Raw genomic sequence first — 24,210 nt, forward strand, 5'->3', positions numbered from 1 at the left:
GAAGCATTTGCAATACAGAACCGGTGACCTGAAAGCGAGACCCCAGGAGCTGAAGCTTACTCTGCCAGCACATATATATGAGTATACTTTCATGTCCGGCTATATCAACATCCCTGATGAGAGACACCAAAATGGGTCAGAAACATTTGCAATACAGGACCGGTGACCTGAAAGTGAGACCCGGGAGCTGAAGCTTACTCTGCCAGCACATATATGTGAGTATACTATCATGTCCAGCTATATCAACATCAAGTATAATTTGCCTAAATTACGTGAAGGAAATAAAAGCGACAAGTAATCATTCCCTAAATATTTCAGCAAACGTGAATCTTTCATGAGACAGCGAGTGTGTGGAATATTGGATCGCTTTTTTGCACACACACACATTCGCTTGTAACAATTGCTACGCTCTGATTGGTCCACCCATAGCGACGTCATCAATCAAATTAGGTCCTAATTATGGCTATGCGTTTTATCGCGATTTAACAATTAAAGCGCTCGCGTTATAACACACGCAGCATCGTAACGCATAATTGTATCAATCAAGTAACGAGCCACAATTTTCGATACGGCTCGTTTGTGAAGTTTTATGCACGCGACTTCGTACGCGAGTCGGATTTACGCCGCGGGTCACTCGCGGACCCAAACATTCCCGCAGAAACTGCTGTTTAAATTTTCCAGAATATCAAATTGGTTCTTTGCCGCCATAGGAGCAAATGCGAACTACTTAAGGCAGCGCAGAAAGTTGATATGAGAGGGTATCGATCGTGGGTTCTCAAGACCATAACCCATTCTCCCAAAGACAGTACTTATAACTTGCTGTTATACAGTACACTAGTACTTACAACAACTATTCTTACGAACGTAAACAAATTTATTGTTATAAACAATGTTTCCCCTTTTTTTTAAATATTTATTTTGTAGAGGGAACGACAAAATTTATGCCCAGAGCCAATCTTAAAAGATTCCTTGGCCTAGTGTAATCTAGGAATATATATATTGCTTGAACAGGTAAAGATGCTTGTGTCGCTTGAAATTAGCTATTTCTCCCATTTTCTAAGTATGCCATTTGGCCTAATTTAATAATACGTGAATTCGAAACAATAGATATAAATTTAATAAGTTTAAATTCGAGAAATATCTTGATAAATACTGGTTTGGAAACAGTTGTTGACTTATTGAACAAATTACTGGATAATATAATAGATCAATTGATTGTTTCAAGCGTAGGTTAGACATATATATGCTAGTGTTTGGGTAGACATAAATAGCTGTAAGATGTGGACCAAAAAGCTTAAATACCTGTTACTGACGTATCTTCCTGGGCTACAAACGGTGTTAAGTGAGCTACAAAGACATTGAATATAACTTTCCTGAGCTCCACAAGGTGTTTTGATTCCATTGACCATCATATTGTTAATGATGTAATTCCTGTTTCTTTCGTGTGTGTGTGTTCACCTATATGTTTACTAGTTGTGTGTTTTTGCGGGGGTTGAGCTTTGCTCTTTCGGCCCGCCTCTCAACTGTCAATCAACTGTTTATTAACTACTTTTTTTTTTTTTTTTTTTTCACACCACACACACGCTCACCTCATGCTCACCATGTATGCTCACCATGTATGCTCACCTGTGTGTCTCCAGCTCCTGGGCCCCGCATATCAGTCGCATATCGCATTGGCTACCAGCAATATTACTGTAACTGATCTTGAAACCGTGGAATTAATCACAGCTGCCTCCCCTTGTAGCGCATTCGTCTCTTCCGTTGAAGAAGTACTGCTTAAAATCAAAATGACTGCCAATCCTTACAAGAATCTTATAAGTTGTGATCATGTTCCCTTTCCAGTGTAGTGTGTATTATATAGTGTAGTGTTGTTCCATCGGTCAGGTAGCGATGGTTCATATGCATACCATCGTTACCCAAATATGTATATCTCCTCCAATGCTATTTAATCAAGGATTCAACTCGTTAAAATAGAGTTATGGGGAGATGTTGACCAGACCACACACTAGAAAATAAAGGGACGACGACGTTTCGGTCCGTCCTGGACCATTCACAAGTCGATTGTGTGAAGTCGACACACAATCGGCTTGAGAATGGTCCAAGACGGACCGAAACGTCGTCGTCCCTTCACTTTCTTGTGTGTGACTTGGTCAACATTCCAGCCACGTTATTGTGGCTCCTCGTCTGCTTATGCGGGGGGATTAAATGTAGCGATTTATGTCGTATTCTTGCCACTGGATTGGGGACGTGTTGACATAAACTGTTTACGTTCACTCTGACATAAACAGACATAAACAACTCTACAGAACTCTGCTCTGTTGGAAACGTGTTTACATAAACTAACAACTTCAAACCTCTCTCTCTGTCCCTTATACATGGACTCCCTCCACTTCCCGGAGGAGGAGGAGGCAGGTAAGTGGACCACAGGAGTGAGTTAGAGATCACAAACATTACACATTCACAATTGCACCTGGTCGCCATGGAAACTGTCAACACAAGCGGTTATATGATATCTTCTTTTCCGGTTTCGTTATCAAGGACGTTCCTGTGAATGCGGTTCTTTGTTTACCTTTCTCAGAAACCTGTGTGTTTTCTTCTAGTTTTCTAGCACAGACGTGGCCACTCGTATGCACATATCTTTTGTTCTCCATGGACAGGGTTAGAGATCTGTTAGATATCATATAGTGATAATGATAAGGTTTATTTAGGAAAAAGTATATACGTACGAAATGAGTGATAAGCAGAATGCTGGATTTCTATATATATTTCTAAATAGAATGTCTGGATTTCTGATAGATTTCTGGATATAATGTCTCGATTTCTAAATCGAATTCTATTTAGAATGTCTGGATTTCTAGATATATTTCTAGATAGAATGACTGGATTTCTAGAGTACACTACATTTCAAGTGTAGTGAGCTGTTGAGCACTCAACAAAGGAGGATAATTGCAATCATTTTTGCAATACAGAGTAGCATACATATATATTCTCGCCTGTCTTACATAGACAGGATTAGAAAACTGTTCTACGTATATTTTCACAATCGGGAATTCCGGGTTCGAATCCCGGGTGGGACAGAAATTGGTTGGGCGCATTTCCTATCACCTAATGCCGCTGTTCACCTACCAGAACCCAGGAATTTGTTAGCTTGCTGTGGGGTTGCATCCTAAAGAGAGGGGGGTCACTAATTCGACCTCAGGAGGGGGGAGGGGGGAGCAAGGACCTCGATATAAGCCTAACGTGTATAAACACACAATGGCTGCCTGTCCCCTGACATAATGAATTCAAATGAATTAATTAGCACGCAGTGTATTATTGAGCACTCAAGCACAGGAGATTGAGCACTCAAGCACAGGAGGTTGAGCACTCAAGCACAGGAGATTGAGCACTCAAGCACAAGAGATTGAGCACTCAAGCACAGGAGATTGAGCACTCAAGCACAGGAGGTTGAGCACTCAAGCACAGGAGGTTGAGCACTCAAGCACAGGAGGTTGAGCACTCAAGCACAGGAGGTTGAGCACCCAAGCACAGGAGATTGAGCACTCAAGCACAGGAGGAGCTGCTCAGCGCACAGTCATCCCGAGATCAAGCCGCACAATACACATGGGGGAGTTTAAAAATAACTGATGGGAATTTAATCCACCATTCACTCGTTCGAATAATGTAAACCAGTAATACTCATTAGCTTTACCACCATCCAGACGGTAACCAAAAGGGGCAAGAAAACTGTCTAGTCTACCACATAGTCTACCACATAATCTACCACATAGTCTACCACATATTACCATACCATCCATACCATCATCATACCATCATACTACCATACCATCCTCTATAACAAGCGCGACGCATGACATTTTAACGAGACACGGGTGTCAACGAGACAGCTTGAAGTGAACCGTGAGTTTGAAAGCAAACAACACGTGACAGGTATGGGAAGGGTGGGAGGGAGTGATGCATTACCGCTGCCGGGGAATGGAACCAGATCGTTACTGGTGACGTGGAACGGAAGAAGGGTGTTGGGTCAGGCGGAATGGGGGTAGAGGGGAAGGGAGGGAGGGAGGGTAAGAGCCGCTAAGGTAGGGACAAGTACCAGGTGTATCATGAAGTCAGTACGTGACTGCCGGATGGCGCGCGCGAACTGACTCTCTTACTGAGTTCGCAACACCCACTGCTGCTGCTGCCTCCCGCAATCCTTCGGCAACCGCTTCTGCTGTCCACAGCCCCCGCCCACCACCGCAGCAGCTGCTGCGTGTCGCCCTCGACTTCAGCCTGCTAAGGTCGAGTCATGTCTGCTGAGGAGGACGCTAGCAATGGGAAACACATATTGGTTAGGATTACCTCCTTGAAGCACCTTGTCGATGTACCCTTTCGAAGTAGGCTTCGTCCTTGAAGCACTTTGTCGATGTACCCCTTCGAAGTAGGTTTCGTCTTTGAAGCACTTTGTCGATGTACCCCTTCGAAGTAGGTTTCGTCTTTGAAGCACTTTGTCGATGTACCCCTTCGAAGTAGGCTTCGTCCTTGAAGCACTTTGTCGATGTACCCCTTCGAAGTACGCTTCGTCCTTGAAGCACTTCTCAATTATACCTTTTCGAAGTAAGCTCTGTTCTTGATGCATCTCCTCGAACTACCCCTCTCGATATACGACACCTCAATGTATACCATTGTATACTTCCGTAATATTCATATATTCTTGCTGTGTTGTAAGTGCTCTATACTTCACGTATGGAGCTCTACACCTGCTGGAGTTTATGTTCCGGTGTCTGAAGATGTTGTGTAGAGGTTGAGATTGTAAATTCACTTGAGTGAAGTGCTAAATTCTTTATCAAGACTAAGAGTAGGTAAAATTCGGCGTTTCGCTTGCTTCTTCAGACTCTGCTAGGTGCTGTGGAGACTGCAGGTGAACTAACCTGGTGCTTTGGGTGATAGATATCATTATTAGAATTAACTCAAAAGATTAAGAGCCCACTTATTGTTTGAGACTGGCAAGATAAGACGAATTGTTCGCACAGTCTCTGATAGGGTTGATACCTTAAGTTTTACTCAATAGATTGAGTGCTCGGTAGAGTAGGCTCGGGTTGTTGTTGTTTTAGATTCAGCTACTCAGAACAAAAGTTCCAAAGTAGCACGGGCTATGGTGAGCCCGTAGTGGACTTACCTGGCGCAGGAGCGGGGCTGTAACTCCTAGGCTTGGGCATGAGTAGCCCGTAAGTACTTAATAGAATCAGATGTGTTAATCAAGATTAGTGGTCTCTATGAATACCAAACCCCACACCAGAGGAGACGACGACGTTTCGGTCCGTCCTGGACCATTCTCAAGTCGATTCAGAGAATTGACTCGAGAATGGTCCAGGACGGGCCGAAACGTCGTCGTCCCTTCACCTTCTAGTGTGTGATCTGGTCAACTGACAATCATTATCACAGCCCATTATCACAATCGACTTGATAATGGGTCCAGGACGGACCGAAACGTCGTCGTCGTCTCCTCTTCTGGTGTGGGGTTTGGCCATGTCTTCAGCCCCGTTATTGTGACTCATCGTCTGCTAGTGGTTTCTTTGTTTCGAGTATTGATCTTTATCTCTGTAGTCATTTAATCAGTATTTTGTGTGTCAGAATTTGTAGTTCCCGTAATAATTTCTTATCTAATTACACCCTTAATATAAGACATTTTGTTTAGCTTTTATGTTGATTTTCAATCAAATTTCCAGCTTTCATAGTTAAATTTACTCTTTATTATTAGATTTGTTAAAATGATGTTCGTAATTTATTATTTTATTCCAATGTTATTTTTGCCATTAAATCATTTATTTGATAATTATTTTCCATATGTATATGCTTACATATTTTTATTTTAGTTAGGAGTTTGTTGCTTCCTCATTTTCAAATGAATTACTTTTCACCATTTTTCTCACAAAAAGTAATTGCTTTTATCGATTGTAATTGTTACAATCATTTTTTTTATGTAATCAGTGTCGAAACTTTTTGGAACGTTGTTAAAACTTATTTGGTCAAAACGTGTTTGTATTTGATCAAAACTGGTCTGTATTTGGTCAAAACTGTTCTGTATTTGGTCAAAACTGTTCTGTATTTGGTCAAAACTGGTCTGTATTTGGTCAAAACTGTTCTGTATTTGGTCAAAACTGTTCTGTATTTGGTCAAAACTGGTCTGTATTTGGTCAAAACTGTTCTGTATTTGGTCAAAACTGTTCTGTATTTGGTCAGAACTTGTACACAGTGCTGGAATTTGTCAGGTTTGACAGATTAATCAGAAGAACCCACTTAAACTTGTTGAAATGTAAAGCCAAAAATCAGGACCAGGTGTTGCTGTCAAATTGTATCTATATATGTGTGAGTGGGTATATGCATTTGCAGCTGCCAGGTATCCCATCTTCCACCGCCATGGGGCCCATGAATGATCTCAATCCTGGCAACCACAAGACCAGGAACATTGACAATGGTGAGTGAACACCCTCTCCTTCCCTTCTCCTTTCCCCCTTCTTCCTTCTCCTCCCTCCTTTTCCTCTCCTTCTCCCCCCTTCCTTCTTCCTTATCTTGGTGCTGGGCTTCAATTTAATGTTAAATTTTGCCCCGAGGGGCGAGTTTATTGGGCAGCGCCACTCATCCCGTGAGTGGACACACCGCCATAGCAGCATGTACAACACTCCCCAATAGGAAGAAAACCCCGCTGGGTTTGTTCATCCTGCTGGTTTTATGGGAAGAGTTACTCAATCAAACCAAACGCCTTTATTCATAGATGGGTTTACATTTATAACTGGTAAAGTTTATATACAAAACACAAACAAAACATGCAGTGCATTAATGGCAGTATATCTTGTAGATATGGTCATTATTAAGGTCACAGTACCTTACTTATACTTATCAGTACCTAAGTATATGTGTATAGTATATATGGTATACATAATATACATAGTATACTGTGTATACTAAGCCCCCCTCGCCCCATCCAGGGGTCACTCGACTCTTTTTATTAATTTTTTTGTCATATTAACTCGTTGACTTTCATTAAATTAATTTATAGGAATTTTATTATTTACAGAAGTGGATTTGAATAACACAAAATTTAGTGTTTTTTTTTTCCTAGGTGTTTATTTTATTTATATACAATGGCATCACAAATGGGGGTTTTAATATAATCATTCTAAACCAAACAACTGCAAAAATTTTTTGTGCCAATTCAGTGTTATGGAAATTATATTTACAATTTTCTGGTATATAAAAAGGGGGGGGGGGGTATATACAAGGTAAAATATATTCTTGTAAACGTATTTCTTCCAAGATATATATTTATATATATAGCCAAGTACATGACCATGAGGTGTATATATATATATATATATATATATATATATATATATATATATATATATATATATATATATATATATATATATATATATATATATATATGCATATGCATATATAGCCAGGTATATGATCATGAAGAACATCAATGTACTCATTTATTTATGTACTTATCTTATCGTGACACATACTGAACATACATGGATCCTACAAGAGGTGTTTTATCAACGTGACACTTGTATCAGCCGCCAGAGGCAAGATAATTACATATCACACGCTACATGAATAATAAAAATGAATAATAATAACAATTGTTATAGTTTCTCAAAGATACTTTACTGCATTTTTCCCCACTTAAATACCCGAGTCACCATTAAGTGGACACATAAGTTTACAAAATAAATATGTCATTGATCAGAACTATGAATTAGTTGCCAAATAATAATGTGTTCGCATTATTATTTGTTCTCAAGATGTTCTCAAGAACATTGCACATGTTCTCAAGAACATTGCACATGTTCTCAACATGTTCTCAACTAGCACTTATGTCATTTATACATCCCCCATAAACTTTCCCAAGACATAATAATGTATAACGAGGACTATGTATGAAGACTAAGAACACGTCATATGGTGTATACTTCTCTACTTGTTAAGAGACTCGGGTATATACATCTTGCCTTGCAATGCAATCCCTTGCAACGGAAGCAATCGCCTACAGCTACTCCTGAGACTAGGCCTCCACTAGGTCTATACAAAAGGGCCTTTGACACAACTCTAAACAGACGCAAACAACCATCCGTTCTACTGGTAGTTAGGCTTTCAAACTATTTTCAACCTGCACCTAATACTATTATATATTCTAATTAGCTACTAGCTCTTATCAATTTAGGTATAGTAAATATTCCAGTATTGAAACCCATTAACATATTGATATTGATTATATTAATATAATATAATATATTATAATATATAATATATATATATATATAATATATATTATAATATATTATATTATATTATATATATATATATATATATATATATATATATATATATATATATATATATATATATATATATATATATATAATATAATATTGATTATATTCATTAACATTAACATATTGAAATATATTAATGTACATATGGCTGCTAAGGTTGGCTTGTTTCTCGTCTTAAAACGGCAAAGATAATAGTTTAATACGTTGCATAAGTTCTTTACATTAATTCAACAAATTATGCAGCCTCTCTCCAATTCGTACGCTAATTCATTCCCCCCCCCAAAAACAAACTAATTTAAATACAGTTAACTCGGCTCGTAACAGTTGCAAACTTCCTCCAGATCAGTTGCTTTAATAATAAATACTAATGCAGTAAAACATTGTCAGCCCTGGTGACGATGTGTATTGAATTTTGTAACTATCTCATCAAGACTGTAACTTACTTTGCTAAGTGAATTGTGGGGGTTCAGTCCCTGAGGCCATTATGGGCCTCTGTAACCCTTTCCACTACCGCCCACAGAAGGTGTATGGGGTGAATAATAAATGAAGTTAAAGAAACTATCGCCAGCGTTCCCAACGTCAAGAAACTGTAGTACTAAAGTGGCTTATCCACCCAGAGGACCGGGAACAGAAAACGGGACATTATGTTAATTTCGCGAGCCGCTGCTCTTTTCTAACACCACAATTTTTGGCTTTTTGGTAACGTATACGTCAAAATGCGAGGTGTTATAATGAGGACAGCTTGGACTAAACGTGGGAAACGAGTCTTAAACGCTCCTTCTGCTGCTATGGAAGGTATTGCACCACAGGTCTGAATCAGGCCTGGTTGGCAGCCAGTCCTCAATGGCCAATTGCTTATTTAATCCAGCCGCCAAACCTCTGTGACTGAAAAAACACATTACATACAACATAACTGCTGGTCGTTCGAACATTCTCGAAAAGTGCTTCACTGCCATCCCAGCCCGTCCTCCAAACAACAGCCCGTCCTCCAAACAAAGATCCAAAAGTGATTCCATGCACCCGCCAAACCCCCTGTTTATGAATGAAAAGCGGTTTACACACGACTCACAACTGCTGACGTTCGAACATATCCGGAACAAGTGCTTCACTGACGAATTTTGTTCGAATCACAACGCTGTAAATGCTTCACCCACGTACTACAAATACAAATAATCGCCAACAGAACCTAAACACCTAACCTATGCCTATATATACACAATATGCTAATATATTATAATATTAATTTATATTTGAGAAAATTCCTGTTTTGGATGAACATTATGTTAAAATTTATGAATGCGTCTGTGGGGTTGACCGCTGAATGTAATGGACTTGAGTTGAGGACGGGTTGGCCATCCTCTGTTCGAATCTCACATCTGTACTATTTGCACTACAAATACAAATAATCGCCAGCAGAACCAAACACCTAACCTAATTTTGGTCCTAACTATGCACCAAATTATTATGGTTGAGGTCCGTAGGGGTCGTCATTGTCTGGTTGGTGGAGTTGGGCAACTGCATTGTGTTTGGATGTTAACGAAGTCCCCCCCCCCCCTTGCCTAGTTTTTTCTCGTGAATTAATTTTGCGCGTGATAATTATTCTATTTTTCTTAATCTTGTCGACTGTTGAATATAAACATTGGTTATATATTATTTTTTGTAATATTATTTTTTTATTTTTAAAATGTTTAATGTGGGTATATAGTTTATACTTCTTTTGTTTTTGTATAAGTCCCTAGAGTCGTAATAGTTTGTAGTTGTAACTTTGAATAAATATTCTTGGATTATTAACCAGTAAGTTCTTTTTTCTTTTTTAGTGGCCTATCGTGTAAGTTCAGTTTCCTTTGTTTATATTTATATAAGTGAGTATCAAATTCTTTATCTTTTGCACTGAAATAAGTTAAAATATTGTTAAGTTTAAACTTCTTGCAGTTTGCTTTCTTGCTTGGTTAATCTTATTCAATTAACTGAGTTTTTGTGAATCTTTTGTTAACTTGTATTCATGGTTTTTTAGATCTGTTGATAAACACATGAAATGTTCGAAACTGAATTAAACATCTTAAAATACTACTTTAAGGTATTCGTCGCGTTAATAGTCATCCTTTTCAAAATAAAATAATAATTTATATATGAGAAAATACCAAATTTGAAGTTAAAATTTCTGAATGCATCTAGGTCGGGCGCCGTATGGTCGAACACAACAGCCTAAGAACGCGTTTGTAGTTAGATATTAAATCTAGTTTTGTTCCCCCTCTAATTTATTATTTTTCCATTTTCTGTACATTTTGTAAGTATTTTATTTTGGAATAAATGATTTAGTTTCAAAAAGACTAACAATATCTACATATATGTATATTGTAATTGCGAGGATGAGCTTAAGACGTTCAAACTTGCATTCTTATTATGATTATAGTTCAATATAAAAGCTTAATTCGTGTATTTTGCCATCACAGATCAGCTTAAACTTCGCACTTTAGCGGCTGGTCAGGGGACAGATTCACGAAAGCACATACGAACCTGTACATCTTTTCTCAATCTTTGGCGGCTTTGTTTCCAATTATTAAACAGTTAATGAGCTCCGAAGCACCAGGAGGCTGTTTATAACAATAACAACAGTTGATTGGGAAGTTTTCATGCTTGTAAACTGTTTAATAAATGTAACCAAAGCCGTCAAAGATTGAGAAAAGATGTACAGGTTCGTAAGTGCTTGCGTAACTGCTTCGTGAATCTGGCCCCATGATTTATAGGTCAGCCATCTTGAAATTGATATTATGATGTGAGGACGGCCATGTGGTGCAACCTGGTGGTCGAACGAGGAACTAGACGACCAATAACACCGTTTAAACGGTTTGAATTTAACGGATTAGTTGATTTCATCCCAAAAAAATATACGTAACAAACGCGAAATCGAATTACCTAAACGAAATCAACCAATCCGTTAAAAATGTGGTGTTAGTAAAAAAATTAAAGCACCGTAATATCGACGTGTTCTATGTCTCGGCCTCTATAGGTTAGGTAGGTTGCTTGGGTTCGTCCGTTACCGGGTAAGGGTAGTCACAGGCATGGAATGTGGAGAGAGTTTTGTTAAATTATTTATCGTAGTGCTCCCTTGGGTCAGTTGTACGAATTCGTTATATTATTCATTGTCGCGGTTGGCCATTACATATCTTTTTTTGTTATCTTCAAAGAGCATATGATTTAGACTACGGCGAAGAGCCGTTATCCTTTGCAACACTGTAGATCCACTATGACGTATGTGGTTCAAATTCAAAATTCAAATTTGTATTCAGGTAAAAGTACATACATAGATGAGTTAGAAACATAATGTTGGGTTTAGAGATAGAGCTTGTACATACAATACCCCTAAAGCTGGTACATACAATATCCCCTAAAGCCACTAATACGCACAGCATAGTTGGCGCAGTAGTTCGATTTATTGAAAGGCGTTCGATTCTCTAAGATGATGTTCGGTTATGGAGAATATCTCGAAGGAATACTAAGAGGTATACCTCGCTTCTGGGTGTGTATATATACACTTGAGAGTTTACTTAAAGCCGTGAACCACGGTCAGGACTAAAGTATATACTTGCTAGTTCATTTGATAAAAGTTATTGTGGTAATCTAATCCTCCAGAGTTTACCTTGCGTTGGTTTCGAGGGTCATTGACCTCCCGCGGCCCGGTCACTGAATAGGCCTCCTGATTGGCGGTCTGGGTCAACCAGGCTGTAAAATGCAGCTTTAAGCCTTAAGCTTAAGACCAAATAGTGTCTCAACAGTTCCACAACAAATGGCTTTCCAATCTACAATCACTTTACAATCTTTACAATCACCCGAATCTGCAAAACCGGTTTTGGGGTCTGATTCTGGGCTTAATTTTGAGTAACTTGGTCATTTTTATTATAATTCGCATTGTCGGGGACAAGAAGCCTGTGTGTATATTTATATTTTATGTTCGGATTGCCACCACCTCTGAAGGTGGAACTACTGACCCTCCCCAGGATGCAAGCAACCCCCCATAACAGTTGCCTAACTCCCGGCTGCCTATTTCCTGCAGGGTAAACAGAGGCATTGGGTGAAAGGGAAGCTTCCCAACCATTTCTATCCCGCCGGGGGGAACTCGAACCCGGGATTCCCGATTGAGAGTTGAGAAAGAAGCCAGCTGTATGTACTTTGAGATTGAAAGACATTGTGTCAGGGAGCTGATCAAGGGGACTGTCCCTACATGGAGTGTGGGGGGTTCTGGTTGGTCAAGAACCAACGGGTTCTTGGGCCTCATTGGAGGTCTACTGGGGCCAGATTCACGAAAGCACTTACGCAAGCACTTACGAACGTGTACCTCTTTCCTCAATCTTTGACTTCTTTGGTTACATTTATTAAACAGTTTACAAGCATGACAACTTCTCATTCAACTGTTGTTATTGTTATAAACAGCCTCCTGGTGCTTCGGAGCTCATTAACTGTTTAATAATTGAAAACAAAGCCGCCAAAGATTGAGAAAAGATGTACAGGTTCGTAAGTGCTTTCGTGAATCTGGCCCCTGGTCAATCTACATTAGCAACAACTTTGCGGCTTTGGTTATAAGTTGTGGAATGTGCGTCTCGCGCCTTACAACTTTCCTCTTGTTTGTTAGTGAACTTCTCAGGTCTCCTAGTTCTCTGCTGTTTTCTTTTTTCTCCTCTTGTTCCTCTTCCTTTTCTCTTGTTTACAGTATTCTCCTCTTCTGTCTTCTCTTTATACTTCCTTCTTGTCCTTCTGTTTGTTTTTCTTCTGTCTCATTCTTCTCTTTTTTCACCCTTCATCTTTTTTCTTCTTATTCCTCCTTCTCTTCTACCCTTTCTCTCCTCCTATTCTCTTTTACGCGTTCCTCGTGTGTTTTGTTTACCTTCACGCGTGCATGTGTGTTTTGTCTTTGTATTAGCGTGTGTGTGTTTGTGCGAGGTGTTTACAACAATGTATTTGTGTGTACTCACCTCGTTGTACTTGCGCAGAGCGATTCTAGCTCTTGTCCTCCACCTCCCCCCCCCCCCCCCGCCTCGTAGCGTGGGGTGCCTAATCAACCCGTCCTCTAACAAATTACGTTGCTTTTCGCTCGTATGCGCCACTCAGGCTAAAAATCGACGCAATTCAAAATGAAATCGGCTCTCGAAAGTGACGTACTGTCCCGTTTTCTGTTTTGGGTCCTCTGGTTTAGGCTGTTAGGTTAGGTTAGGTTAGGTTAGGTTAGGTTAGGTTAGGAGAGGAAACTTTCAATTAAGTTTTCGTGACGTTTTGAAACCTTAGGAGAACTTCCTGATCCTCCTAACCTACCAGAGGACCCTTAACTTGTCGTTTTAGAAAAACAAAATTTCAAAATTTAATTGGAAAATAAATTTTCATTTTTAAATTACGTCGATTTTTGACCGTAGCGGATAGGGACGAAGAGCGACGTAATGTGCAAGAGGACGGGTGTAAGCATGCACTTGCTAGTTCATGTTTATTGAGATAAGAAAGAAATACATCTCAAAGGGATAGAGTAGCTTAGGCTATTTCTACCCCCTTTGCATGCACTTGCATACCTCCCAATATTGTGCCTTGTCGTATGTGATCTGGGAGCCGTGAGGGGAGGTGGCTTCCACGCCGTATGCTGCCAGGTAATGCCGTTTGGGCACTACCCTCGTTGTGTATGGATAGGGTCTTACAAGCAGAGAGTAAGCCACGATAACGTGGTTGAGAATTCACTGGGCGTGAACAAGCCTCTGATTCACAGCATGTAGAAATTTTGACGTTTCTTTTTGCGTCATGAATTTTTTTTTTAAGCTGTTTAATGTACTTTTCAGGAGATTGGTGGCTTAATTCAAGCTTTAAATTTCCTATGGCCAGGCCTCTTAGATGTGGAGAAATTGCGTTGGTTGGAAAAATAAGTTTTGACTTGTTAAATGAATTATCTGCTGTCAGATGGCTGTAAAGAATACATGAGTTATAGGTGAAAATCTGTGATTTATTTATGTAAATATTTTTGCCCATGTAACAAAAAAAACATTTTTTGTCCTAGTACATTTGTCTCCTTGGTACCGGTTCCCCCACTACCGGGACTTCCTGTGTACTTCCCCATCTCCTATCTCCACCACTTAAAGTACCCACTGCCAACCACTAATGCCACTCTTTCCTCCAGCACCAGCCCGTACAACCAACGTCACCACCTTCCTCATCTCCACCAATACTTCACCTTCCCCCGTACACCACCATCTCCATTTATTGTCTCCAACACCTCCACAATCCCCACCACTATGTTCCCCAACAACAAACAAGAATGTACAAGAATGTAACAACTCTTGTATATATCTCAAAAAAAAAAAAAAAAACGAAGCCTACAATCTTTTCCATTTCCCGCCAATAATGGGGCCGCAAACACTATCCACCTACCATTTCGATGCCAAAAATCTACCATTTCCTTCCTTATTAACCATCACCCTCTCCGCCACCTTTGGACTAACCGCCGTTCGTGTCTCCCACAGCTGACGAGAATGACAGTGGGATCGGCGTGTGTGGCTGGATCCTCACAGCACTCTCATGGATGCTGGTCCTGGCAACCATGCCCTTCTCCTTCTTCGTCTGCTTCAAGGTACGAGGCTTTCCTCCATCTCGCCTGGGACCTGGTGTTCCTTCTATGGGGCGAGTTACAGGTTGACAGGGCATGCTAAGGGTAAGTTACAGGTTGTCAGGGCATGCTAAGGGTGAGTTACAGGTTGTCAAGGCATGCTAAGGGTGAGTTACAGGGCATGCTAAGGGCGAGTTACTGGTTGTCAGGGCATGCTAAGGGCGAGTTACAGGTTGTCAAGGCATGCTAAGGGCGAGTTACAGGTTGTCAGGGCATGCTAAGGGCGAGTTACAGGATGTCAGGGCATGTTACAGGTTATTTCGTGTAGATTTTTTACTGTAACTTAGCCATCAGTCACAGCTACAGTGCTACATACCATATGTGCATTTTCAGCAGCTCTACCACAAAGAGTTGGAGAGCTGCTATATACTATATGCTGTAGAGCAGCGCCAGACGTCACTGTAGAGGGCTTCCGCGAGAGGTCACCGGGGGGTTCCAAAAGAGGTTCCGCGAGAGAGAGAGTGATAAATAGGCCCGTGCTAATCACTGCAATTGTATTTTCACTCTCACAGTTGGTGTGAAGATGATAATGCCAGCATGTAGAATTATAGTGGGCATAATGCTGGGTCAAGATGCAGTTCGAGACATTGAAAATGTTTCTCATTCAAGACAGGATGATACATGTGTGATCAATTGAACAATATAGCTTTTCTGTGCGGGTTGGCGAATCGAGAGATTTGCACCAGTGCCATGTTCTCTCTGCTCTAAGATTTTTCGGTGAAGGTGAAACTGAAGAAAATTTGTGTTGTTGTAAAGAACTGTCTTTGAGACAAGCAATGGGGCTGATATATTTCATAGTTTGTCCTCGTATCAGGAAACAAGAGTTTTCTGTTGGGGTGTAGGAAGGACTTGCAGTAACGTTGATATCATTATTACAAGTACTTTGTTATCTAGGTTTATTGTTTAGGGCCAGCTAGTTACAGTTGTGTCCAGGACCAGCCAATTACAGTTGTGTCCAGGGCCAGCCAATTACAGTTGTGTCCAGGGCCAGCCAATTACAGTTGTGTCCAGGGCCAGCCAATTACAGTTGTGTCCAGGGCCAGCCAATTACAGTTGTGTCCAGGGCCAGCCAATTACAGTTGTGTCCAGGGCCAGCCAATTACAGTTGTGTCCAGGGCCAGCCAATTACAGTTGTGTCCAGGGCCAGCCAATTACAGTTGTGTCCAGGGCCAGCCAATTACAGTTGTGTCCAGGGCCAGCCAATTACAGTTGTGTCCAGGGCCAGCCAATTACAGTTATGTCCAGGGCCAGCCAATTACAGTTGTGTCCAGGGCCAGCCAATTACAGTTGTGTCCAGGGCCAGCCAATTACAGTTATGTCCAGGGCCAGCCAATTACAGTTGTGTCCAGGGCCAGCCAATTACAGTTGTGTCCAGGGCCAGCCAATTACAGTTGTGTCCAGGGCCAGCCAATTACAGTTGTGTCCAGGGCCAGCCAATTACAGTTGTGTCCAGGGCCAGCCAATTACAGTTGTGTCCAGGGCCAGCCAATTACAGTTGTGTCCAGGGCCAGCCAATTACAGTTGTGTCCAGGGCCAGCCAATTACAGTTGTGTCCAGGGCCAGCCAATTACAGTTGTGTCCAGGGCCAGCCAATTACAGTTGTGTCCAGGGCCAGCCAATTACAGTTGTGTCCAGGGCCAGCCAATTACAGTTGTGTCCAGGGCCAGCCAATTACAGTTGTGTCCAGGGCCAGCCAATTACAGTTGTGTCCAGGGCCAGCCAATTACAGTTGTGTCCAGGGCCAGCCAATTACAGTTGTGTCCAGGGCCAGCCAATTACAGTTGTGTCCAGGGCCAGCCAATTACAGTTGTGTCCAGGGCCAGCCAATTACAGTTATGTCCAGAGGGCACTGGACACAACCCCGCGTTTGAATTTCAACTTTTTGTGTGTATTGACAAGTCCGTTTTCTAACTGTAACATTAAATATAGTCCAAAAAACACAACAAAAAATAACGACAAGCTGAAAATGTGACATTATAAAAAGGGGGAACTTAACAAAAATATATAAACTGTTATCGGCCTAATCAAACCAAGGCTAGGATAGGTCATGCTAGGCTTTTGTTAAGTTAGCTCCCCTGATCTAGGCTAGGATAGGTCATGCTAGGCTTTTGTTAAATTAGGCCCTTGATCTAGGCTAGGATAGGTCATGCTAGGCTTTTGTTAAGTTAGCTCCCCTGATCTAGGCTAGGATAGGTCATGCTAGGCTTTTGTTAAGTTAGCTCCCCTGATCTAGGCTAGGATAGGTCATGCTAGGCTTTTGTTAAGTTAGCTCCCCTGATCTAGGCTAGGATAGGTCATGCTAGGCTTTTGTTAAATTAGGCCCTTGATCTAGGCTAGGATAGGTCATGCTAGGCTTTTGTTAAGTTAGCTCCCTTGATATAGGCTAGATTGGTTAAGTTCTTCTGTCATCTCTTATTCAATTTCCCGTTTGAGGATTGATATATTTTGCTTACCCCAGTTTTGTCTTTTGGACTAAATTTGATTAATGACGAAACAGCCTCTTTGGTACAAGATGGGTTTGTTGTTGTTGTTAAAGATTCATTACCTGGAACAAAGTTCCAAGTAGCACGGGCTATGGTGAGCCCGTATGAGGTAAGATGGGTATTTACAGTAGCGTCAGAATGGGATGAACTCTCAAAGATTCAAGGTATAGGCTGCAGCAGACCAAGGTGTGAACTGTAAAGCTATTTTAATGCAATTTGTCCAGCATCGTACACACCCCGCGGAATTTCTGCCAAATCCCTTAATCTTATCTTAACTTCTGGCATTAATAGCAGACAGGAAAATTAAAAAGTTTGGGTCATGATGGAGTTTCACGAGTGTGTGTACATACCTAGTTGTATTCACTTAGTTGTGCTTGCGGGGATTGAGCATTGCCTCTTTGGTCCCGCCTCTCAACAGTCAATCTTCTGGTGTACTTATTCCTGAGCTTCTCGAGTTCTATCATATCTGCATTTGAAACTGTGTATGGAGTCAGCCTCCACCGCATCACTGCCTAGTGCATTACCATTTACTTACTACTCTGATACTGAAAAAGTTCTTTCTAATGTCTCTGTGACTCATTTGGGTACTCAGCTTCCCCCTGTGTCCCCTTGTTCGTGTACCACCCGTGTTAAATACTCCATCCTTGTCTACCCTGTCAATTCCCCTGAGAATTGTTTATGTGATGATCATGTCTCCCCCGAGCTCTTCTGTCTACCAGCGACATGAGGTGCTGGTAGCACCTCATGTCGCTGAGCACAGAGCCTTTCCTCGTAACTCATGCCTCTTAATTCTGGGACTAGCCTAGTAGCATACCTCTGAACTTTTCCCAGCTTCGTCTTGTGTTTGACAAGGTACGGGCTCCATGCTTGGGCCGCATACTCTAGGATTGGTCTTACAAGTGTGGTATACAAGGTTCTGAAAGATTCCTTATACAGATTTCTGAAGGCATTTGTGATGTTAGCCAGCCTCGCATACGCCGCCGATGTTATTATTTTTATGTGGGCTTCAGGAAACTGGTTTGGTGTGATATAAACTTCTAGATCTTTCTCTCTGACCGTTTCGTGAAGAACTTCATCTCCCATTCGGTATCCCGTGGCTGGCCTTCTACTTCCTCCACCTAGTTTCATTACCTTACATTTACTCGGGTTAAACTTTAGCCATTTGTTGGACCATTCCTTCAGCTTGTCTAGGTCATCTTGTAGCCTCATACTCTCTTCATCTGTCTTAACCCACCTCATAATTTTTGCATCATCAGCAAACAATGAGAGAAATGATTCTATACCCTCTGGGAGATCATTTACATATATCAGAAATAGTATAGGTCCAAGGACTGAACCCTGCGGGGCTCCACTGGTGACGCCTCGCCACTCCGAGACGTCACCCCTCACAGTGACTCGCTGTATTCTGTTGCTTAGGTACTCCCTTATCCAGTGCAGTACCTGATAAGGGTCCAGGACGGACCTAAAATTTGTGATAGGGGCCCAGGACGGACCGAAACGTCCTCACTTTCATCTCTTATGTAGGGGTTCGGTTATGTGATTTCAGCCACATTGTTTACCAGACCACACACTAGAAAGTGAAGGGACGACGACGTTTCGGTCCATCGTGGACCATTTTCAACTCGATTGAGAATGGAATGTCGATTAATGTGGCTGATCAAGTCGATCAGCCACATTATTGTGACTGCTTGTCTGCAAGTGCACGTGTCGATTTTCATGCATAGTTTGTTGCAATGCGCGCACCCATTGTGTTACAGTGTGCATTCTTTTCACCAAATCATATTGTTACTTTTTTGCGATGCATTCCGTTAGCTTTTGCATTCCACAATTCTTATTTTTGCAACTGCATAGCATATTCCTGTTTATCCAATTATGCGCCATGAAATACATCTTCTCACTGTTCCGTAATGCACTCGTGCAGTGCTCCGTAATGCACTCGTGCAGTGCTCCGTAATGCACTCGTGCAGTGCTCCGTAATGCACTCGTGCAGTGCTCCGTAATGCACTTTTGAAGTGTTCCTTTACACATTTCCCCCAATGATGACCAATGTACGCTGTATAACTCTACATTATGAATGTTAAGAGCAAACAACATCGTTCCATACACTCTCAAATGTGTTTTTTCTACCCCCCCCCCCGTCCCATCCCAAATCCTTATCCTGCCCCCTTCTAAGTGCTATAAAGTCGTAATGGCGTGGCGCTTTCCCTGTTAATTAATTATAATTAACCCCCCCCTACCCCCCCTAACACTCAAGAATCATTGGAACAAACTGCTGGATACATAATAGACATAGGATCAATGGATGCTTTAACCCTTAAAGGATTAATAACATGTAAGGTTATCTTGAGATGATTTCGGGGCTTTTTAGTGTCCCCGCGGCCCGGTCCTCGACCAGGCCTCCACCCCCAGGAAGCAGCCCGTGACAGCTGACTAACACCCAGGTACCTATTTTACTGCTAGGTAACAGGGGCATAGGGTGAAAGAAACTCTGCCCATTGTTTCTCGCCGGCGCCTGGGATCGAACCCAGGACCACAGGATCACAAGTCCAGCGCCGACCGGCTCCCTGAGTTTACGAATGAGTTTATTTATAAACAAAACACTAGAACTGCACTGCATAAGATGATGAACAGCAGAAAGTCTCTTGGGAGGTTAATGGGCCCTCTGCTGTTCCCTTAATTATGCAGCTGAAGAGTCACAATAACCTGGCTGAAAAATGTTGACCAGACCACACACTAGAAAGTGAAGAGACGGCACGACGTTTCGGTCCGTCCTGGACCATTCTCAAGTCGATTGTGACTTGAGACATAAAGTCACAACTGATTTGAGAATGGTCCAAGACGGACCGAAACGACGTGTCGTCTCTCCACCTTCTAGTGTGTGGTCTGGTCAACACTTCCCTTAATTATGTTCTAACGAGTGTCAACATCTTCAGGTTGTGCAGGAGTACGAGAGAGCCGTCATCTTCAGACTGGGAAGATTACTTCAGGGAGGCTCCAGAGGGCCAGGTAAGTCCTCCTATACTCCATCCTTTCCTCATCGGGATGAAAATGATTTTGAAAGTCTTGGGCTAGATACACGAAGCAGTTACGCAAGCACTTACAAACCTGTACACCTTTTCTCAATTTTGGCGGGTTTGTTTGCAATTATTAAACAGTTAATGAGCTCCGAAGCACCAGGAGGCTGTTTATAACAATAACATAACACCTGTTGATTGGGAAGATTTAATTCTTGTAAACTGTTTAATAAATGTAACCAAAGTTATCAGAGATTGAGGAAAGATGTACACGTTCGTAAGTACTTGCGTAACTGCTTCGTGAATCTGGCCCCAGGTTCGTAAGTACCTGCGTAACTGCTTCGTGAATCTGGCCCCAGGTTCAGTAAGTACTTGCGTAACTGCTTAGTGAATCTGGCCCAGGTTCGTAAGTACTTGCGTAACTGCTTCGTGAATCTGGCCCCAGGTTCGTAAATGCCTGCGTAACTGCTTCGTGAATCTGGTTCCCTGATTTATTATTGAGGCGTTGGAAATAATCTCACTTATTACTAGTATGTCAATAGTATATGTGAGTGCGTGTGTGCACTCGTCTAGTTGTACTTGCAGTGGTGGAGCTTCGGCTCTTTGGTTCCGGCTCTCGGCTATCAATTAACCTGCGTGTGTCTTCCTGAGGCTGAGAAGCTTTAGCGTATATTCATTTGAAACTGTGTATGTGTGTGTGTGTGTGTGTGTGTGTGTGTGTGTGTGTGTGTGTGTGTGTGTGTGTGTGTGTGTGTGTGTGTGTGTGTGTGTGTGTGTACTCACCTAGTTGTACTCACCTAGTTGTGTTTGCGGGGGTTGAGCTCTGGCTCTTTGGTCCCGCCTCTCAACCGTCAATCAACAGGTGTACAGATTCCTGAGCCTATCGGGCTCTGTCATATCTACACTTGAAACTGTGTATGGAGTCAGCCTCCACCACATCACCCCCTAATGCATTCCATTTGTCAACCACTCTGACACTAAAAAAGTTCTTTCTAATATCTCTGTGGCTCATTTGGGCACTCAGTTTCCACCTGTGTCCCCTTGTGCGTGTTCCCCTTGTGTTAAATAGACTGTCTTTATCTACCCTATCAATCCCCTTCAGAATCTTGAATGTGGTGATCATGTCCCCCCTAACTCTTCTGTCTTCCAGCGAAGTGAGGTTTAATTCCCGTAGTCTCTCCTCGTAGCTCATACCTCTCAGCTCGGGTGTGTGTGTGTGTACCTGTGTACAGACACACTTAAATATTATTACAGGGTTAAACCTCAGCTCCTAATCTTCTCTTTCGAACAATAATAGTTCATTGTTTATGTTTAAGGTTCTGAAAAAGGAATTACATTGCATTTAATTCATTATTTTTCTTATGACAATATTGAAAATATATATTTCAGTGAATCCAAATATAACTTTAAACATCCCCATGACGTAATCAATCGTAAACCCAAACAAATTTATCCTAGTCCTAATATTTGAAGTAGCTCTCCCAAGGAGAATCGTAGCTAGTGATAATCCTGTTAGTGGAGTTGTTTACAGCGTCTTGAAGATGTTGGAGGAGCGGTGATTGGCCTTCCAGCGTGGTCTCGGCCTCAATAACAACCTGTAGATCGTCATACCTGTCTAACTGTCACCGCCCAGCACCAGCAGAGGAGCTGGTGCTGGGGGATGGAGGGAGAGAGAGAGGGGAAGGAGAGTGACGGGAGGAGGCGAGAATATGGAAGAGAGAGAGAGAGAGAGAGAGAGAGAGAGAGAGAGAGAGAGAGAGAGAGAGAGAGAGAGAGAGAGGAGGAAATAGATGCTAACCTCACACCCTTTCTTCTCTCCATCTCCATGCTGCTGATCTAATGCAAAAAATTATTTGTGTTGTTGTGCTAAATAAGGTCAAATAATGTGTTTTTCTCCCACTAACAGGTATCTTCTTCATCTTGCCCTGCATTGAGTCCTACTCGAAAGTGGACTTGAGGACAAGTGTTTTTGACGTTCCGCCACAAGAGGCAAGTTTTAAAAACCCCAAGTGTTTACTTCTGACACTCCATGCTCCACACCCCCACTCCACATCCCCCTCCACATCCCCCTCCACATCCCCCTCCACACTCCACACCTCTTCTCACTCTCTCTAGTTCATGACCTCTGTAAGGACGTCTGAAGATGGGCATCTCCAGTGCTTCTGGGTCATAGTAAGCTTTTCCAGAAAGCTTCATTGTTATTGATTTTGCACTGAGCGGACGTTCAGAGCAGGAGCTGGAAAGGGGGGACTGTTTTCTCGACACAAGGGCCACCGTCCCATCCTCCCTTCCGTCACATATAGTGTGCTGACGTTACTTTCCCTTTGCCAGTGGTCGCTGTAAGTGCTTCCATCGTGTGTGTGGGTGTGTGTGCGTGTGCGTGGGTGTGTGCGTGTGTGTGGGTGTGTGTGTGGGTGTGTGCGTGTGTGTGGGTGTGTATGTGTGTGTGTGTGTGTGCGTGCGTGCGTCTCAGACTCCAGGGAGGCAGCCACGTTTGTGATTCAACCAACACATTCATCATTCTCATCATCCTCATCTTCATCATCGTCGTTGCTGCCCATCCGTGTCCACCATCCCAGATCATGTCAAAGTGATGATATGACTCTCCCATCTCGTCTTTGGAATGATTTCTTGATCTTGACTTCTGGCCAATGAAGATCTTGGCAATTAGCTCCTCTGTCCTTACTGACAAGTGTGTGTGTGTGTGTGTGTCTTAACTATTTCTTGAAACTTTCCGAGCACCTTTATCATGATGCATCGGTTCTTACGACGTGTCCCCCCCCCTCCCCCCCCCCCAGTAACTTGTTCCAAGATACAAGCAAATCACCAGATTAATCACACTGTGATCTGAGTCACCTTATTCTGGAGTCTTTGTCTTGTGTAATTGATCAATCTTTATAGTCTTTAAGTCTTTAGCTTCTTGCTTTCTTGACTGTTCTATATTCTCCTACATTTCGTCTGTTTCAGCAAAAAGTTGCTGTTTTGGACAAAGATAAAAATCCGAAATTTATTTTCAAATATTTTTCATTTTCAAATTACGTCCATTTTCGGCCATTCACGGGGGAGACGTCTCCCGTCACGCAGGGTGCAGTCGCACCTCTACAGATCTCAAGTATCAGCTCTTGATACTGGTAATGGCTCCAAAAGGGCCACCACCACTTACGGGCTATTCATGCCCGTACCACCTTTTTGCGTGGCTTAATCTTGTATCAATCAATCATCGGCCATACGGGCAAACGGCCAAATTCAGACGTAATCCGTAAGAGAACAGGTTAGGCACCGGACCATTTCCTCCTCGTTCTCTTTCTCTGTTTATTTATTATCTCTATCTCTTACGCTTCCTCATATCGTGTTTCCTCCTTGTCTTCCTTATCCCTGTTGTTTTTTTCTACTTCTTTATCCCCATCGTCTCATTCCCTCTGTTTGCTTAAGAAAACCGGTTGATAGATGTCCAATTATCGTAGGTCCTCGAGTAACCAGATGACGATTAGGCAAGTTACCCGTCAATTCCAATAATGTTTCAACACCGTCATCACCCACCATCATTTTCACCACCACCATTATATCATCTTCACCACCACCATTATATCATCTTCACCATTGTCACCATCACCACCACCACCCTGTGACGTATTCCTATTATGACGTCGACGTATGACGTATTATGGAGGAATTAGATATTCACCCTGATATTAGATACTTACCGTGAATTAGAATTCAGGGTAATTAGATTGTAATGATCCTCCCAG

At 42.0% G+C, this 24,210-nt stretch overlaps 1 protein-coding gene across 7 annotated transcripts in view; it reads left to right on the forward strand.

The window, feature by feature from the left end:
• Positions 1-24,210, forward strand: part of LOC123762141 (band 7 protein AGAP004871) — a 624,034-nt gene that overhangs the window by 559,663 nt on the left and 40,161 nt on the right. For 6 of the 7 annotated variants that reach the window (XM_045748512.2, XM_045748513.2, XM_069335954.1 and 3 more), the window contains 3 exons: positions 14,822-14,928; positions 20,381-20,453; positions 22,368-22,450. In XM_045748512.2, coding sequence (XP_045604468.1) covers positions 14,822-14,928; positions 20,381-20,453; positions 22,368-22,450 — 263 coding nt within the window. Of the gene's footprint in view, positions 1-4,193; positions 4,331-6,372; positions 6,458-14,821; positions 14,929-20,380; positions 20,454-22,367; positions 22,451-24,210 lie in introns of those variants that run through there. The other variant, XM_069335956.1, reaches the window with a different exon arrangement.

This window comes from Procambarus clarkii, chromosome 34, assembly GCF_040958095.1.
Source record: "Procambarus clarkii isolate CNS0578487 chromosome 34, FALCON_Pclarkii_2.0, whole genome shotgun sequence".
Lineage (NCBI taxonomy): Eukaryota > Metazoa > Arthropoda > Malacostraca > Decapoda > Cambaridae > Procambarus > Procambarus clarkii.